The sequence below is a fragment of the Bombina bombina genome, unplaced genomic scaffold (assembly GCF_027579735.1).
Source record: "Bombina bombina isolate aBomBom1 unplaced genomic scaffold, aBomBom1.pri scaffold_2418, whole genome shotgun sequence".
Classification (NCBI taxonomy): domain Eukaryota; kingdom Metazoa; phylum Chordata; class Amphibia; order Anura; family Bombinatoridae; genus Bombina; species Bombina bombina.
Window position 1 is genome coordinate 1 of NW_026510907.1, and position 17,715 is coordinate 17,715.

At 42.4% G+C, this 17,715-nt stretch overlaps 1 protein-coding gene across 1 annotated transcript in view; it reads left to right on the forward strand.

Annotated features, from left to right (window-relative positions):
* The first annotated feature begins 1,216 nt into the window (after positions 1 to 1,216).
* The window catches only part of LOC128643521 (transcription factor E2F1), a 30,316-nt gene continuing 13,817 nt past the window's right edge, over positions 1,217 to 17,715 (forward strand). Inside the window, exons 1-3 of the mRNA XM_053696364.1 lie at positions 1,217 to 1,328; positions 13,323 to 13,542; positions 13,684 to 13,836. Coding sequence (XP_053552339.1) covers positions 1,217 to 1,328; positions 13,323 to 13,542; positions 13,684 to 13,836 — 485 coding nt within the window. The remainder of the gene's footprint in view (positions 1,329 to 13,322; positions 13,543 to 13,683; positions 13,837 to 17,715) is intronic.

Below are 17,715 nucleotides of genomic sequence, written 5' to 3' on the forward strand. Positions count from 1 at the left end.
GGGAAGTGAGGGAGATAGGTTCCAGGCCCCTCTCAAAATTGTCATAAGTAACACCTAATACATTATTTTTAAAGCTTTGAAATGAAGACTAAATGCTAACCAGCATTATAAACCTAATAAAATAATCACACAACACAGAATATATAATTAAACTAAGTTAAATGAACAAAAACATTTGCTAAACAGCATTATAAACCTAATAAAATAATCACACAACACATACTTCACTTGTATTTTTCTGCAAACAGTTCTTTCTATGCATTTCAATCTGGACTGATTTATAGACAGGAAGATCTTGTTCCTTTGAAATCTGCTCGATAGCTCAGGTCTGGTTAAACCGATTAATTTCAGCTTGCTTGGCTTTGCTGCAACACAAGCGGACAGCTCCACCTGCTGGCTATTTTAATAAATGCACTGCTTCTCAATGCTTTTCAATAGCAGTCACATGACTGGAAAAAAAAGGTTGTTATTCTGAAACGGTGTAAATTGAACCGTTGTAAAACGAGGGTCACCTGTATATTTATCAGGAACACACCTGGGCTGGGTGGCGTGCAGTAACCAAAGGGGAGGGATTTGGTCAGCTCCCTATTTAAGAAATACAACAGAGGGTTTTTTTGGTTACGCACACCACAAAAGGACTGTTTAAACTTAATACACATATTGTGGGAGTGCTACCAAAGTGACCAAATAATTACAAAACAACAATATTTTGGTGCACATCCAACCACTTAAGTCCACTCTTTCATGGCATATTAGTATATGCTTCTGTCTGCCAAATATACTTACATAGCTTCTAATAAGATTGGGATAAACATCTCGCAATAATATGAGCTTATATTTGTGCTGCAAAAACAAATATACTTCTATCTGCTAAATATATTTACATAGTTCAAATAAAATTGAGATTAACATCTTGCAATAGTATTTACTTATATTTATGCTGCAAATTTTTTTTGCTTTTTAAAAAATGCCTTTAAATGAAATGGGATCTTAGTCACACAATATGATCATATTCTGCTAAGCCAGTCTACCACTTACAAGGTGTCCCACATCAGACCGGTCCTATACTAACCAGTTTCCACACTGCAGCAAGTCATGTCTACACAGTGTGAAGCTTTCTAGCTTATTGAGTATATTTATCAGGAACACACCTGGGCTGGGTGGCGTGCAGTAACCAAAGGGGAGGGATTTGGTCAGCTCCCTGAGGAGGGGCTATATGGACAGCTTTTGCTGTGCTCTTTGCCATTTCCTGTTGGGGAAGAGAATATTCCCACAAGTAAGGATGACGCCGTGGACCAGAGACACCGTTGGAGAAAGAAATTTATCAGGTAAGCATAAATTCTGTTTTTCTACATGTATGGTAAAGCTGGTGCTGCTGCAGGAAACGTCCGTCGGGTAAGAGGGAAACAGACCCACTCTGAGTAGGGGAAGGTATGGAGCCAGCCCAGAAAAGCGGTGGACAGCCGCAAAAAGGTACAGAAAAAAGCAGGCGGCTACTGAGATACTGAAAAAGGTACTTTTTATTTCAGGTAAAAAGTTTGGCAAAAAGGATTAATATGACACAAAACACTAGGGAGGGAAACAGCAGACTTACATGTTTCACGCTGGCTAGCGCTTAATCATAGAAGCTGTTAGACAAGTGAAACCTGCTGTGGCTCTTAAAGGGACAGTGCACCAATCAAAACACCTCATATCTAAATTGGAACAGAACAGGTGTAACATAAATGTATTGTTTCTACGTATATGTCCACTGAGAGAGCCACAGATCAGATAAGAATAAAAATATAATGGCAATACTTGTGAAGATATGCAATCCAACCAAAAAACACTAGTATATTCAAAGCTAAATGACAGTATATTCTGTACATGAAATGTGATGTTAACACATATGTGCAGATTCTAAAAAAGCACCATATACAGTGATAGCTAATTATTGATAAAACAAAACAAAACTAGATTTGTGTCATATTAATCCTTTTTGCTTTTTGTCAAACTTTTTACCTGGAATAAAAAGTACCTTTCTCCAACATAGGTGTGTCCGGTCCACGGCGTCATCCTTACTTGTGGGATATTCTCTTCCCCAACAGGAAATGGCAAAGAGCCCAGCAAAGCTGGTCACATGATCCCTCCTAGGCTCCGCCTACCCCAGTCATTCTCTTTGCCGTTGTACAGGCAACATCTCCACGGAGATGGCTTAGAGTTTTTTAGTGTTTAACTGTAGTTTTTCATTATTCAATCAAGAGTTTGTTATTTTCAAATAGTGCTGGTACGTACTATTTACTCAGAAACAGAAAAGAGATGAAGAATTCTGTTTGTATGAGGAAAATGATTTTAGCAACCGTAACTAAAATCCATGGCTGTTCCACACAGGACTGTTGAGAGCAATTAACTTCAGTTGGGGGAACAGTTTGCAGTCTCTTGCTGCTTGAGGTATGACACATTCTAACAAGACGATGTAATGCTGGAAGCTGTCATTTTCCCTATGGGATCCGGTAAGCCATGTTTATTACGATTGTAAATAAGGGCTTCACAAGGGCTTATTTAAACTGTAGACTTTTTTTTTTTTGGGCTAAATCGATTGATATTAACACTTATTTAGCCTTGAGGAATCATTTATTCTGGGTATTTTGATTTAATAATATCGGCAGGCACTGTTTTAGACACCTTATTCTTTAGGGGCTTTCCCAAAGCATAGGCAGAGTCTCATTTTCGCGCCGGTGTTGCGCACTTGTTTTTGAGAGGCATGGCATGCAGTCGCATGTGAGAGGAGCTCTGATACTTATAAAAGACTTCTGAAGGCGTCATTTGGTATCGTATTCCCCTTTGGGTTTGGTTGGGTCTCAGCAAAGCAGATACCAGGGACTGTAGAGGGGTTTAAAGCTTAAAACGGCTCCGGTTCCGTTATTTTAAGGGTTAAAGCTTCCAAAATTGGTGTGCAATATTTTCAAGGCTTTAAGACGCTGTGGTGAAAATTTGGTGAATTTTGAACAATTCCTTCATGTTTTTTCGCAATTGCAGTAATAAAGTGTGTTCAGTTTAAAATTTAAAGTGACAGTAACGGTTTTATTTTAAAACGTTTTTTGTACTTTCTGATCAAGTTTATGCCTGTTTAACATGTCTGAACTACCAGATAGACTGTGTTCTGAATGTGGGGAAGCCAGAATTCCTATTCATTTAAATAAATGTGATTTATGTGATAATGACAATGATGCCCAAGATGATTCCTCAAGTGAGGGGAGTAAGCATGGTACTGCATCATTCCCTCCTTCGTCTACACGAGTCTTGCCCACTCAGGAGGCCCCTAGTACATCTAGCGCGCCAATTCTCCTTACTATGCAACAATTAACGGCTGTAATGGATAATTCTGTCAAAAACATTTTAGCCAAAATGAACCCTTGTCAGCGTAAGCGTGGCTGCTCTGTTTTAGTTACTGAAGAGCATGACGACGCTGATATTAATATCTCTGAAGGGCCCCTAACCCAATCTGAGGGGGCCAGGGAGGTTTTGTCTGAGGGAGAAATTACTGATTTAGGGAACATTTCTCAGCAGGCTGAATCTGATGTGATTACATTTAAATTTAAATTGGAACATCTCCGCATTTTGCTTAAGGAGGTATTATCCACTCTGGATGATTGTGAAAATTTAGTCATCCCAGAGAAACTATGTAAAATGGACAAGTTCCTAGAGGTGCCGGGGCTCCCAGAAGCTTTTCCTATACCCAAGCGGGTGGCGGACATTGTTAATAAAGAATGGGAAAGGCCCGGTATTCCTTTCGTCCCTCCCCCCATATTTAAAAAATTGTTTCCTATGGTCGACCCCAGAAAGGACTTATGGCAGTCAGTCCCCAAGGTCGAGGGAGCGGTTTCTACTTTAAACAAACGCACCACTATTCCCATAGAGGATAGTTGTGCTTTCAAAGATCCTATGGATAAAAAATTAGAAGGTTTGCTTAAAAAGATGTTTGTTCAGCAGGGTTACCTTCTACAACCCATTTCATGCATTGTCCCTGTCACTACAGCCGCATATTTCTGGTTTGATGAACTGCTTAAGGTGCTCGATAGTGACTCTCCTCCTTATGAGGAGATTATGGACAGAATCAATGCTCTCAAATTGGCTAATTCTTTCACTCTAGACGCCTCTTTGCAATTGGCTAAGTTAGCGGCTAAGAACTCTGGGTTTGCTATTGTGGCGCGCAGAGCGCTTTGGTTGAAATCTTGGTCGGCTGATGCGTCTTCCAAGAACAAGCTACTAAACATTCCTTTCAAGGGGAAAACGCTGTTTGGTCCTGACTTGAAAGAGATTATCTCTGATATCACTGGGGGTAAGGGCCACGCCCTTCCTCAGGATCGGCCCTTCAAGGCAAAAAATAGACCTAATTTTCGTCCCTTTCGTAAAAACGGACCAGCCCAAGGTGTTACGCCCTCTAAGCAAGAGGGTAATACTTCTCAGGCCAAGCCGGCTTGGAGACCAATGCAAGGCTGGAACAAGGGAAAGCAGGCCAAGAAACCTGCCACTGTTACCAAGACAGCATGAAATATTGGCCCCCGATCCGGGACCGGATCTGGTGGGGGGCAGACTCTCTCTCTTCGCTCAGGCTTGGGCAAGAGATGTTCTGGATCCTTGGGCGCTAGAAATAGTCTCCCAGGGTTATCTTCTGGAATTCAAGGGACTTCCCCCAAGGGGGAGGTTCCACAAGTCGCAGTTGTCTTCAGACCACATAAAAAGACAGGCGTTCTTACATTGTGTAGAAGACCTGTTAAAAATGGGAGTGATTCATCCTGTTCCATTAAGAGAACAAGGGATGGGGTTCTACTCCAATCTGTTCATAGTTCCCAAAAAAGAGGGAACGTTCAGACCAATCCTAGATCTCAAGATCTTAAACAAATTTCTCAAGGTCCCATCGTTCAAGATGGAAACCATTCGAACTATCCTTCCTTCCATCCAGGAAGGTCAATTTATGACCACGGTGGATTTAAAGGATGCGTATCTACATATTCCTATCCACAAGGAACATCATCGGTTCCTAAGGTTTGCATTCCTGGACAAACATTACCAGTTCGTGGCGCTTCCTTTCGGATTAGCCACTGCTCCAAGGATTTTCACAAAGGTACTAGGGTCCCTTCTAGCGGTGCTAAGACCAAGGGGCATTGCAGTAGTACCTTACCTGGACGACATTCTGATTCAAGCGTCGTCCCTTCCTCAAGCAAAGGCTCACACGGACATTGTCCTGGCCTTTCTCAGATCTCACGGCTGGAAAGTGAACGTGGAAAAGAGTTCTCTATCCCCGTCAACAAGGGTTCCCTTCTTGGGAACAATTATAGACTCCTTAGAAATGAGGATCTTTCTAACAGAGGCCAGAAAAACAAAGCTTCTGGACTCTTGTCGGATACTTCATTCCGTTCCTCTTCCTTCCATAGCTCAGTGCATGGAAGTGATCGGGTTGATGGTGGCGGCGATGGACATAGTTCCTTTTGCGCGCATTCATCTAAGACCATTACAACTGTGCATGCTCAGTCAGTGGAATGGGGACTATACAGACTTGTCTCCGAAGATACAAGTAAATCAGAGGACCAGAGACTCACTCCGTTGGTGGCTGTCCCTGGACAATCTGTCTCAAGGGATGATGTTCCACAGACCAGAGTGGGTCATTGTCACGACCGACGCCAGTCTGATAGGCTGGGGCGCGGTCTGGGGATCCCTGAAAGCTCAGGGTCTTTGGTCTCGGGAAGAATCTCTTCTACCGATAAATATTCTGGAACTGAGAGCGATATTCAATGCGCTCCAGGCCTGGCCTCAGCTTGCGAGGTCCAGGTTCATACGGTTTCAATCAGACAACATGACGACTGTTGCGTACATCAACCATCAGGGGGGAACAAGGAGTTCCCTAGCGATGGAAGAAGTAACCAAAATTATTCTTTGGGCGGAGTCTCACTCCTGCCACCTGTCTGCTACCCACATCCCAGGAGTGGAAAATTGGGAAGCGGATTTTCTGAGTCGTCAGACATTGCATCCGGGGGAGTGGGAACTCCATCCGGAAATCTTTGCCCAAGTCACTCACCTGTGGGGCATTCCAGACATGGATCTGATGGCCTCTCGTCAGAACTTCAAAGTTCCTTGCTACGGGGCCAGATCCAGGGATCCCAAGGCGGCTCTAGTGGATGCACTAGTAGCACCTTGGACCTTCAAACTAGCTTATGTGTTCCCGCCATTTCCTCTCATCCCCAGGCTGATAGCCAGGATCAAGCAGGAGAGGGCGTCGGTGATCTTGATAGCTCCTGCGTGGCCACGCAGGACTTGGTATGCAGATCTGGTGAATATGTCATCGGCTCCACCTTGGAAGCTACCTTTGAGACGAGACCTTCTTGTTCAGGGTCCGTTCGAACATCCGAATCTGGTTTCACTCCAGCTGACTGCTTGGAGATTGAACGCTTGATTTTATCGAAGCGAGGATTCTCAGATTCTGTGATCGATACTCTTGTTCAGGCCAGAAAGCCTGTGACTAGAAAGATTTACCACAAAATTTGGAAAAAATATATCTGTTGGTGTGAATCTAAAGGATTCCCTTGGGACAAGGTTAAGATTCCTAGAATTCTATCCTTCCTTCAAGAAGGATTGGAAAAAGGATTATCTGCAAGTTCCCTGAAGGGACAGATTTCTGCCTTGTCGGTATTACTTCACAAAAAGCTGGCAGCTGTGCCAGATGTTCAAGCCTTTGTTCAGGCTCTGGTTAGAATCAAGCCTGTTTACAAACCTTTGACTCCTCCTTGGAGTCTCAATTTAGTTCTTTCAGTTCTTCAGGGGGTTCCGTTTGAACCCTTACATTCCGTTGATATTAAGTTATTATCTTGGAAAGTTTTGTTTTTAGTTGCGATTTCTTCTGCTAGAAGAGTCTCAGAATTATCTGCTCTGCAGTGTTCTCCTCCTTATCTGGTGTTCCATGCAGATAAGGTGGTTTTACGTACTAAACCTGGTTTTCTTCCAAAAGTTGTTTCTAACAAAAACATTAACCAGGAGATTATCGTACCTTCTCTGTGTCCAAAACCAGTTTCAAAGAAGGAACGTTTGTTGCACAATTTGGATGTTGTTCGCGCTCTAAAATTCTATTTAGATGCTACAAAGGATTTTAGACAAACATCTTCCTTGTTTGTTGTTTATTCAGGTAAAAGGAGAGGTCAAAAAGCAACTTCTACCTCTCTCTCTTTTTGGATTAAAAGCATCATCAGATTGGCTTACGAGACTGCCAGACGGCAGCCTCCCGAAAGAATCACAGCTCATTCCACTAGGGCTGTGGCTTCCACATGGGCTTTCAAGAACGAGGCTTCTGTTGATCAGATATGTAGGGCAGCGACTTGGTCTTCACTGCACACTTTTACCAAATTTTACAAGTTTGATACTTTTGCTTCTTCTGAGGCTATTTTTGGGAGAAAGGTTTTGCAAGCCGTGGTGCCTTCCATTTAGGTGACCTGATTTGCTCCCTCCCTTCATCCGTGTCCTAAAGCTTTGGTATTGGTTCCCACAAGTAAGGATGACGCCGTGGACCGGACACACCTATGTTGGAGAAAACAGAATTTATGTTTACCTGATAAATTTCTTTCTCCAACGGTGTGCCCGGTCCACGGCCCGCCCTGGTTTTTTTAATCAGGTCTGATATTTTATTTTCTTTAACTACAGTCACCACGGTACCATATGGTTTCTCCTATGCAAATATTCCTCCTTAACGTCGGTCGAATGACTGGGGTAGGCGGAGCCTAGGAGGGATCATGTGACCAGCTTTGCTGGGCTCTTTGCCATTTCCTGTTGGGGAAGAGAATATCCCACAAGTAAGGATGACGCCGTGGACCGGACACACCGTTGGAGAAAGAAATTTATCAGGTAAACATAAATTCTGTTTTTTCAGTATCTCAGTAGCCGCCTGCTTTTTTCTGTGTCTGTTTTTCTACATGTCTCTAAGGAGTATGTGTCCTTTCACGCCTTGAGCTGTCTTCCTGCCAGACAGCTAGACTACAGGTAAGTGCTTTTGTCTTCTAGGTATTGGAGACTTGCACTTCAGAAGAATATATGCAGTAGATGGGGATATTTTTTAAAAACCTTTATACAGGATTTTCTTTTGCAGTGGGCAGGCACATTATGTATGTTTAGACTAGGGGTTAATCTTCCCTTTATTGGGACGTTTTTCCTTTTTTGGGCTAATTTTGATGAAATACTTAGTATATGTGTGGCTTATGTTTTATACAGGCATTTATGTATAAATTTAAAATTTGGCAGTTGGTTTTCTTTGCTTAGCTAGAACAGGCTATCTGACAGACTGCTTGAGCGTTTGTGTAAATTAAGCCCCGGTGTTGTAGGCAGAGGGAAATGTGTGCCTTTTACTTGCTGCATAGTTTCCTCTCTGCCGGTCATGTGTCTTCTCTCTGCTGTTGGATATTCACAGAGCGGCGTCATTGAATTTGTCTCTTCCGTGTCGATCTACTATATGATTGTTTTAGACTTCTGGCAGCCAAATTGTGTATGTTATGGTAAGGCACCTCAGCCTGTCTGAGGTGTAGGGGGCCTGATTGGTTTATTATTTTAAAGATTTTTGCATAACGTTAAGTGTTTGTGGAATTAAATTTTTTTAGTGACTGCGTATTTAAAAAATGTATACTATTTGGGGATTTTTTTAATTTAGTATTATGGACATGGATCAAGACTGTCTTTTGACAAATTCTTGTTATGCCTTAAGGCACAGATTGTTTTGCCTATGCAATTCTGTGCTGCATGCTTAGCTAGGACACTTCAATTTAAAGATAAATTGTTGCCCTCTGAGCCCAATGTCTCTCAGGATGATGCTGTAAAGGCAATGCTACGGCTATCTCCTCAAATGTCCCAAGCCTCTATGGCTTCGCATACAGTGCCCTGCAGTTCCTCTCAGCCTCCTGGAGGAGTTTATTTGCCTGCTGACTTTGCTGCACAGGTATCTGCGGCATTATCTGCTTTTCCTATGCTGTGAAAACGCAAGAGGAAAATTAGACATTCCGATAGGTTTCTGTTCCACCTACTGCTACGCAGGTTGCCCTCCCTCATAAATCTGAGGATACGTCGGTAGCCTGTGAGGGTGAAATCTCAGATTCGGACAGTATAATTCCTTCATCTGATACTGAAGAAGTAAACTTCAAATTTAAGCTTGAACACCTTTGTGTACTGTTAAAGAAGGTATTGGCTACTTTGGGCGACTCCGATACTTCTGTCATTGTCAAACCCTAAAGTCTAGTAAATTTAATAAATACTATAGTGTTTCTTCCTCTGGAAGTTTTATCCTGTCCCAGACTGTGTGATGGAGATTAGTTCACAGGATTGTGAGAAGCCAGAGATTCCTTTCTCCCGGTCTCCTGTATTTAAAAATGTTTCCTGTTGCTGACTCCATTAAAGATTCTTGGCGCACAGTGCCTAAAGTAGAAGGGGCTATTTCTACTCTGGCTGAGAACTACGATCCCGATAGAGGATTGCTGCTCCTTTAATGATCCCATGGACAAAAAGATGGAAGCTTATTTGAAGATGTATGTTCATCAAGGTCTTCAATGGCAACCTGCAGTTTGTATTGCGACAATAGCAAGTGCGGCATCTTATTGGTGCGACGCCTTGTCTGAATCAATTTTTGTAGAGACTCTGTTGGAGGAGATCCAAATTAGGATTAAGGCTCTCAAACTGGCCAATTCCTTTATTTCTGATGCTAACATGCAAGTTGTTAGACTGGGAGCCAAGATTTCTGGCTTCACTATCTTAACCTGTAGGGCTTTGTGGATAAAATCTGGTCAGCTGATGTTACCTCCAAGTCCAAGCTTCTGGCGCTTCCTTACAAGGGTAAGACCTTGTTTGGACCAGGTCTGGCAGAAATAATTTTTGATATGGGTGGAAAAGGGTCTTTTCTACCACAAGACAAGAACAGACCTAAAGGACGTCAAAGTAATTTTCGTTCCTTTCGTAACTTCAAAAGTTTTCCTCTTCCCTCTTCCAAGCAGGAGCAATCCAACTCTTCTTGGAAGCCCAATCAGTCTTGGAATAAGGGAAAGCAATCAAATAAACCCTCAGCTGAGTCTAAGTCAGCATGAAGGGTCGGCCCCCGGTCCGGGATCGGACCAAGTGTGGGGGACAGACTTTCCCTGTTCAAGCGTGGAGACGAGATGTCCCAGATCTTTGGGCTGTGGACATAGTATCTCAGGGTTACAAAATAGCATTCAAAACTTTTCTTCCCAGGGGCAGATTCCAACTCAAGATTATCTGCAGACCAGGTAAAAAGAGGCTTTCTTGAACTGCATGATTGTTCCAGTAAGGGAACAAGGTCTCAGATTCTATTCAAATCTGATTGTGGTTCCCAAAAAGAGGGAACTTTTCGACCCATTTTAGACTTAAAGTGCCTCAAGTTTCTAAGGGTTCGTTCCATACTTCCTTTGGTCCAAAAGGGTCAGTTCATGACGACCATAGACCTGAAGGACGCGTATCCTCATGTTCCCATCCACAGGGATCACAAATTCCTGACATTCGCCTTTCTAGACAAAACGTTTCAGATTGTGGATCTCGGGGAATTGCAGTGGCACCATACCTGGAGGACATTGGTTCAGGCAAACTCTCATACAGAGATCTTGTCTTTTTTTCTACATTCCCACGGTTGGAAAGTGAATCTGGAAAAGCTCCAAGGGTGGTTTTCTTAGGGACCATAATAGATTCCCTATCTATGAAAATATTTCTGACGGAGGTCAGAAAATCCAAAATTCTCTCCCCTTGCTTCTCTTCAGTCTACTGTTCGGCCATCAGTGGCTCAATGCATGGAGGTAATTGGTCTGATGATCACTTCCATGGACATCATTCCCTTTGCTCGATTCCATTTGAGAGCTCTGCAATTATGCATGCTCAGACAATGGAACGGAGACCATTCAGATCTGTCTGAGGATAGATCTAGACCAGTCGACAGACTGTCTCCCGTGGTGGCTTTCTCAGGGCACATGCTTACCGAGACCTTCCTGGGTAATTGTGACCACGGATGCTAGCCTGCTTGGCTGGGGAGCAGTCTGGGACTCGTTAAAGGCACAGGGGCTATGGACTCTGGAGGAGTCTGCTCTCCCCATAAATATCTTGGAGTTGAGAGCGATTTACAATGCTCTGATGGCTTGGCCTCAATTGTCTTTAGCCCGGTTTATCAGCTTTCAGTAAGACATCACCTCAGTGGCTTACATCAACCACCAGGGAGGAACTGAGTTCCTTAGCCATGAAGGAGGTGGCACAGATTATTCAGTGTGCGTAAGCTCACAATTGTTAATCTGCCATCCACATTCCTGAAGTGGACAACTGGGAATGGGATTTCCTGAGCAGACAGACATTTCATCCCGTGGAGTGGGCTCTCCATCCGGAGGTGTTCTCCAGGTTAATCCTCAAATGGGAAGTGCCGGAGTTGGATCTGGAGTTGGATCTGATGGCGTCTTGGCACAACGCCAAGCTTCCAATGTACGGTTCAAGGTCAAGAGATCCGCAGGCCGTTCTGATATATGCTCTGGTGGTTCCTTGGGATTTCGGTCTAGCATATCCGTCTTCTCCGTTTGCACTCCTTTCAGGAGTTATTGCTAGTATCAAACGAAAGAGCATCGGTAATTCTAATAGCTCCTGCATGGCCTCGCAGGATCTGGTATGCAGACCTAGTGAAGATGTCATCTCTGCCTTCTTGGAGGTTTCCTCTGAGGAAGAAGGACCTTCTTACTCAGGGTCCATTCCTCCATCCAAATCTCGTTTCTCTAAAGCTGGCTGCTTGGAGATTGAACACTTAGTTTTAAGCGTGGATTTTCTCAGTCATTGAGACCATGATCCAGGCTCGCAAGCCTGTTACTTGAAAAAATGACCATAAGGTATAGCGTAAATACTTTTTTTTTTTTTTTATTGCTGTGAATCTAAGGGCTACTCTTTCATGCGGATAAGGCGGTTTTTCGTACTTAATTAGGGTTTCTTCCTAAAGTGGTTTCGGATAGAAATATTAATCAGGAAATTGTTGTTCCTTCTCTCTGTCTCAATCCTTCTCATAAAGAACGTCTGTAGCACAACTTGGATTTTCGGGTCAAAAGGCTACTTCTTTTTCCCTCTGGTTGAGAAGTATGATTTGTTTTGCTTATGAGACTGCTGGACAGCAGCCTCCTGAGAGAATTACAGCTCATTCCACTAGGGCTGTCTCCTCTTCTTGGGCTTTCAAAAATTAAGCTTCTGTAGAACAGATTTGCAAGGCTGCAACTTGGTCCTCTCTGCATAATTTTTTCAAACTTTCCAAATTTGATACTTTTGCCTCAGCTGAGACCTCTTTTGGGAGAGAGTTTCTTCAAGCGGTGGTGCCTTCTGTTTAGGTCTGCCTGTCCTGTTCTCTGTCCCTGTTCATTCTGTGTCCTCTAGCTTTGGTGTTGGTTCCCACTAGTAATTGAATGACGTGGACTCTCCATATCTTAGAAAAGAAAACTAAATATATGCTTACCTGATACATTTCTTTCTTTCCAGATATGGAGAGTCCACTACCCCACCCTTTATTAAGAAAGTTATTTTTGACTAAACCTTGGTCACCTCTACATCTTTGTTATTACTTTTCACCTTCGGTCTAATGACTGGGGGTTAGGGGTAGGGGAGTGACACTTAACAGGTTTGCTGTGGTGCTCTTTGCCGCCTCCTGCTGGCCAGGAGTGATATTCCCACTAGTAATTGGAATGACGTTGTGGACTCTCCATATTCGGAAAGAAATTTATCCTGTAAGCATACATTTTTTTTTTTTTTTTTTTTTTTCTTCTATTAAAGGAATACTGAACCCAAATGTTTTCTTTTCAGTAGAGCATGCAATATAAATCAACTTTCTAATTTACTCCTATTTTCTCTCACCCTGGGTAGTGCTTGCTGATTGGTGGCTACATTTTAGCCACCAATCAGCAAGCGCTACTCAGGTCCTGAACCAAAGATGGGCCGGCTCGTAAGCTCACATTTCTGCTTTTTCAAATAGATACCAAGAGAGCAAAAAAAATTGATAATAGGAGTAAATTAGAAAGTTGCTTAAAATTGCATGTTCTAACTGAATCCTGAAAGAATCCCCCCCCCCCCCCATGGTCCACAACTGCAATGTTTTATTAAATAATTTTTTTATATATATTTTTTCTCTATCGTAACTAATCTGTGTTTGTTACAGTAACTATGTGTGTGTGCATGATAATAAAAGATTTCAGGAATAAAAAGACTAGCAAGGAAATGCACCAAACCATTTAGTTCAGGCTCTTAAAATCGATGGAAATTAAGTTTCTTGGGAATCATCTCTAGCTTTCCATTTGCAGCTGTAAAGTCTCCGGGGGAAAGATCACGATATGAAACATCCTTGAACCTCACAACCAAACGTTTCCTGGAACTTCTAAGCAAGTCTGCTGACGGTGTGGTAGATTTAAACTGGGCTGCTCAGGAGCTGAATGTGCAGAAAAGGAGGATCTATGATATCACTAATGTATTGGAGGGGATCCACTTAATAACCAAAAAATCAAAGAACCACATTCAATGGCTGTAAGTACTACAAACTGTTGTAATGTGTCTTATTTTATTTTTTATTGGGTTTTCCCTTCATTTTTTTTTCTAGTTGCCACTTGTTTACATTTAGCAAACTTGCTCTAAGCTGTCCTGTTTAACTTTAAATGTTTTTTTTAGGGGGAACCGTTCTGTTGCAGAGTCGAGCAGTAGGTACCAACTGCTTGCAAAAGATTGCCAGGAACTTGTCGCCAATGAGCAACGTTTAGATGAGCTTCTACATATGTGCACCACTCAGCTGAAACTGCTCACGGAAGAGGCTGAGAACCAGCAATATCCTTTTGTGGTGTTAGACAATGTTTTACTTCTTAAAGATAAAATGTGGTTCTTGAACGTATGGCAATGCCACAATGCATAGATAATTTAAATACATTCACGTTTAATATCTTGTAAATGGTTAGTCTTTGGCGTAGTCAAATTCATTTAAAACTAGTTCTTCTGACTTTTTTTTTTAAAGACCTTTTCCACCTCAATGTATTCACACGTGCAATAGTTTTGGCAGAGCATGTTACTCTTTAAGAAGCAGATGAATATGATATTACTTTAATTGCACTGGTGTGGCTTTTAAAAACTATTTTACATGGTTGGAAACAGAATTGGTTATAGGAAATAACGTGGTAACAATTAAATAGCCTGACTTATAATGCTGCTCTGTCAGCATTATAAGTAGACTCTACCTGCTTCAAGAATCTGAAATAACATTTGAGTAAATATCTGCACTATATTGTAAAAACTAGTACATATATCATTAAAGGGACACTCAATCAAAATTAAACTTTCATTATTCAGATAGAGCATGCCAATTTACTTCCATTAACAAAATGTGCACAGTCTTTTTATATTTAAACAGTCACCAGCTCCTACTGAGCATGTGCAAGAATAAGTGTGTGTGTATTTGTGAATGGCTGATGGCTGTCACATGGTACAGGGGGAGTGGAAAAAGACACAGCTTTTAAAATTGTCAGAAAAAAATCTACTCATTTGAAGTTCAGACTAAGTGCTATTGCATTGTCTTATCTTGCATTTGTTGATTATGCAAATCTACTGTGTTGACTGGTCCTTTAAGTGCTCTACAAATACTAGGTGCCATAGGGTCTAAAAGGCCTGGTTAAATGATGATCATTGTCCCGGGGCAAAAATGTGATCACTAATATTTGCTGTATTACTTATAAAATAGATAACATCCAAATGAATGCATTTCTTCTACAAGATATGACGAGTCCACGGATTTCATCCTTGTGGGATTTATATTCCTGCTAACAGGAAGTGGCAAAGAGCACCACAGCAGAGCTGTATGTATGTATATATATATATGTATATATATATATGTATATATATATATATATATATATATATATATATATATATATATATATATATCTCCTCCCTTCCCTCCACCTCAAGTCATTCTCTTTGCCTGTGTTAGTAATAGGAAGAGGTAAAGTGAGGTGTTAGTTTTAGATTCTTCAATCAAGAAGTTTTTTATTTTAAAATGGTACCGGTGAGTACTATTTTCCTCAGGGAGAAATGGATTAAGGAATGAAGAAATTTTTCTGCCCTGAGGTTGATGATCCTAGCAGACGTTGCTATTACTGGGACCTGTATATTATGGGCTAAAAATGCAGCAAAGAATGGCAGCATGGTTGACACTGGTAACATAACGTTTTGATGAGGAAACGGTTTTATGTTTAATGGCAACATAACGTTTTTATGAGGAAACGTTTTTGTTTGATGGCACTGGAGGGTTTCACATGGCTTATAGGTGTTATTTGGGAATACAAAAAACCCACATGGCTAGTTCCTACACCGCTTTACATCGGTTTTTACTAGGCAGAGACATCGCATAGGATGGGCGGGGCCTATTTTCGCGCCTCAGATGCACAGTTGATTTTCATATGAAGGCAGCAAGCTCCGGTGGGCCTAAGTTGAAGACATAGCCTAACGAAGTGATAGTGAGATTTCTCAGACCCCTGAGGGCAGGTAGGCTCCACAGCAGAGCTGTGGCGAGGTGCAGGGGGTTGCTATTCTATTTTTTTATAACTTTTTTAGGTAACATTTTTTTCTCATAGAGGGTTAATTGTCCCTTGTGGTGCAATCCAAGTCATTCTGGAGACCTAACCAGGCCTGGAATAAAGGTAAACAAGTTAAGAAGCCCGCTGCTGCTACCTAGACAGCATGAAGGGGCAGCCCCCGATCCGGGATCGGATTTAGTAGGGGCCAGACTTTCTCGCTTCGCTCAGGCAAGGGACGTTAAGGATCCCTGGGCATTAGAAATTGTGACCCAGGGGTATCGACTAGAATTCAAGGATTTTCTCCCAAGAGGGAGATTTCATCTTTCACGTTTGTCTGTAGACCAGACAAAAAAGAGAGGCGTTCTTACGCTGTGTAGAAGACCTCTATACTATGGGTGTAATTTGTCCAGTTCCAAAACAAGAACAGGGGGGCAGGGGTTTTACTCAAATCTGTTCGTGGTTCCCAAAAAAGAGGGAACCTTCAGGCTGATTTTAGAACTCAAATGTCTAAACAAATTTCTCAGAGTCCCATCGTTCAAGATGGAGACCATATGAACAATTTTACCAATGATCCAGGAGGGTCAATATATGACCACTGTGGACTTGAAGTATGCGTATCTTTACATTCCTATCCACAAGGATCATCACCAGTTTCTGATGGAGGTCAAGTTAAAGATTCTAAATTCTTGCCGAGCGCTTCAGTCCCTTCTCCGGCCATCAGTGGCTCAGTGTATGGAGGTCATTGGATTAATGGTAGCGGCAATGGACATCGTTCCGTTTGCACGCTTTCATCTCAGGCCACTGCAGCTGTGCATGCTCAGACAGTGGAATGGGGATTATGCCAATTTATTTTCTCAGATAAATCTGGATCAAGAGACCAGAGACTCTTCTTTGGTGGTAGTCACAGGATCATCTGTCCCAGGGTCTGTGCTTCCGCAGACCAGCATGGGTTATAGTGACAACGGACGCCAGCCTCTTGGGCTGGGGTGCAGTCTGGAATTCCCTGAAGGCTCAGGGTGTTTGGACTAAGGAGGAATCTCTTCTAGCAATCAATATTTTGGAATTGAGAGCAATATTCAATGCGCTTCAGGCGTGGCTTCAGTTAGCCTTGGCCAAATTCATAAGATTCCAGTCAGACAATATCACGACTGTAGCATATATCAATCATCAAGGGGGAACAAAGAGTTCTCTAGCGATGATAGAGGTTTCAAAGATAATCTGATGGGCGGATACTCACTCTTGCCATCTATCGGCAATCTATATCCCAGGCGTAGAGAACTGGGAAGCAGATTTTCTAAGTCGTCAGACTTTTCATCCGGTGGAGTGGGAGCTCCATCCGGAGGTGTTTGCGGCATTGATCCGTCAATGAGGCACACCGGAATTGGATCTGATGGCATCTCGTCAGAATGCCAAACTTCGTTGTTATTGGTTCAGATCAAGGGACCCCCAAGCCATACTGATAGATTCTCTAGCAGTACCTTGGTCGTTCAACCTGGCTTATGCGTTTCCTCCATTTCCTCTCCTACCTCGTCTGATTGCAAGAATCAAACAGGAGACGGCTTCAGTAATCCTGATAGTGCTTGCGTGGCCACGCAGGACTTGCTATTCAGATCTAGTGGACATGTCATCTCTGCCACCGGGGAAACTGCCATTGAGACAGGACCTTCTTATCCAAGGTCCGTTCCAACATCCAAATCTAAATTCTCTGCAGCTGATTGCCTGGAGATTGAACGCTTGATTTTATCTAAGCGGGGATTCTCTGAGTCGGTCATTGATACCTTGATTCAGGCTCGAAAGCCTGTCACTAGGAAAATTTACCTTTTAAGATATGGCGTAAATATCTTTATTGGTGTGAATCCAATCCAAGGGATACTCATGGAGAAGGGTTAGGATTCCTAGGATTTTGTCCTTTCTCCAAGAAGGATTGGAGAAGGGATTATCAGCTAGTTCCTTAAAGGGACAAATTTCTGCTTTGTCAATTTTACTACACAAGCGTCTGGCGGATGTCCCAGACGTTCAGTCTTTTTGTCAGGCTTTAGTCAGAATCAAGCCTGTGTTTAAACCTGTTCCTTCCTAAGGTTGTTTCAAATAAGAATATTAATCAGGAAATTGTTGTTCCTTCCTTGTGTCCTAATCCTTC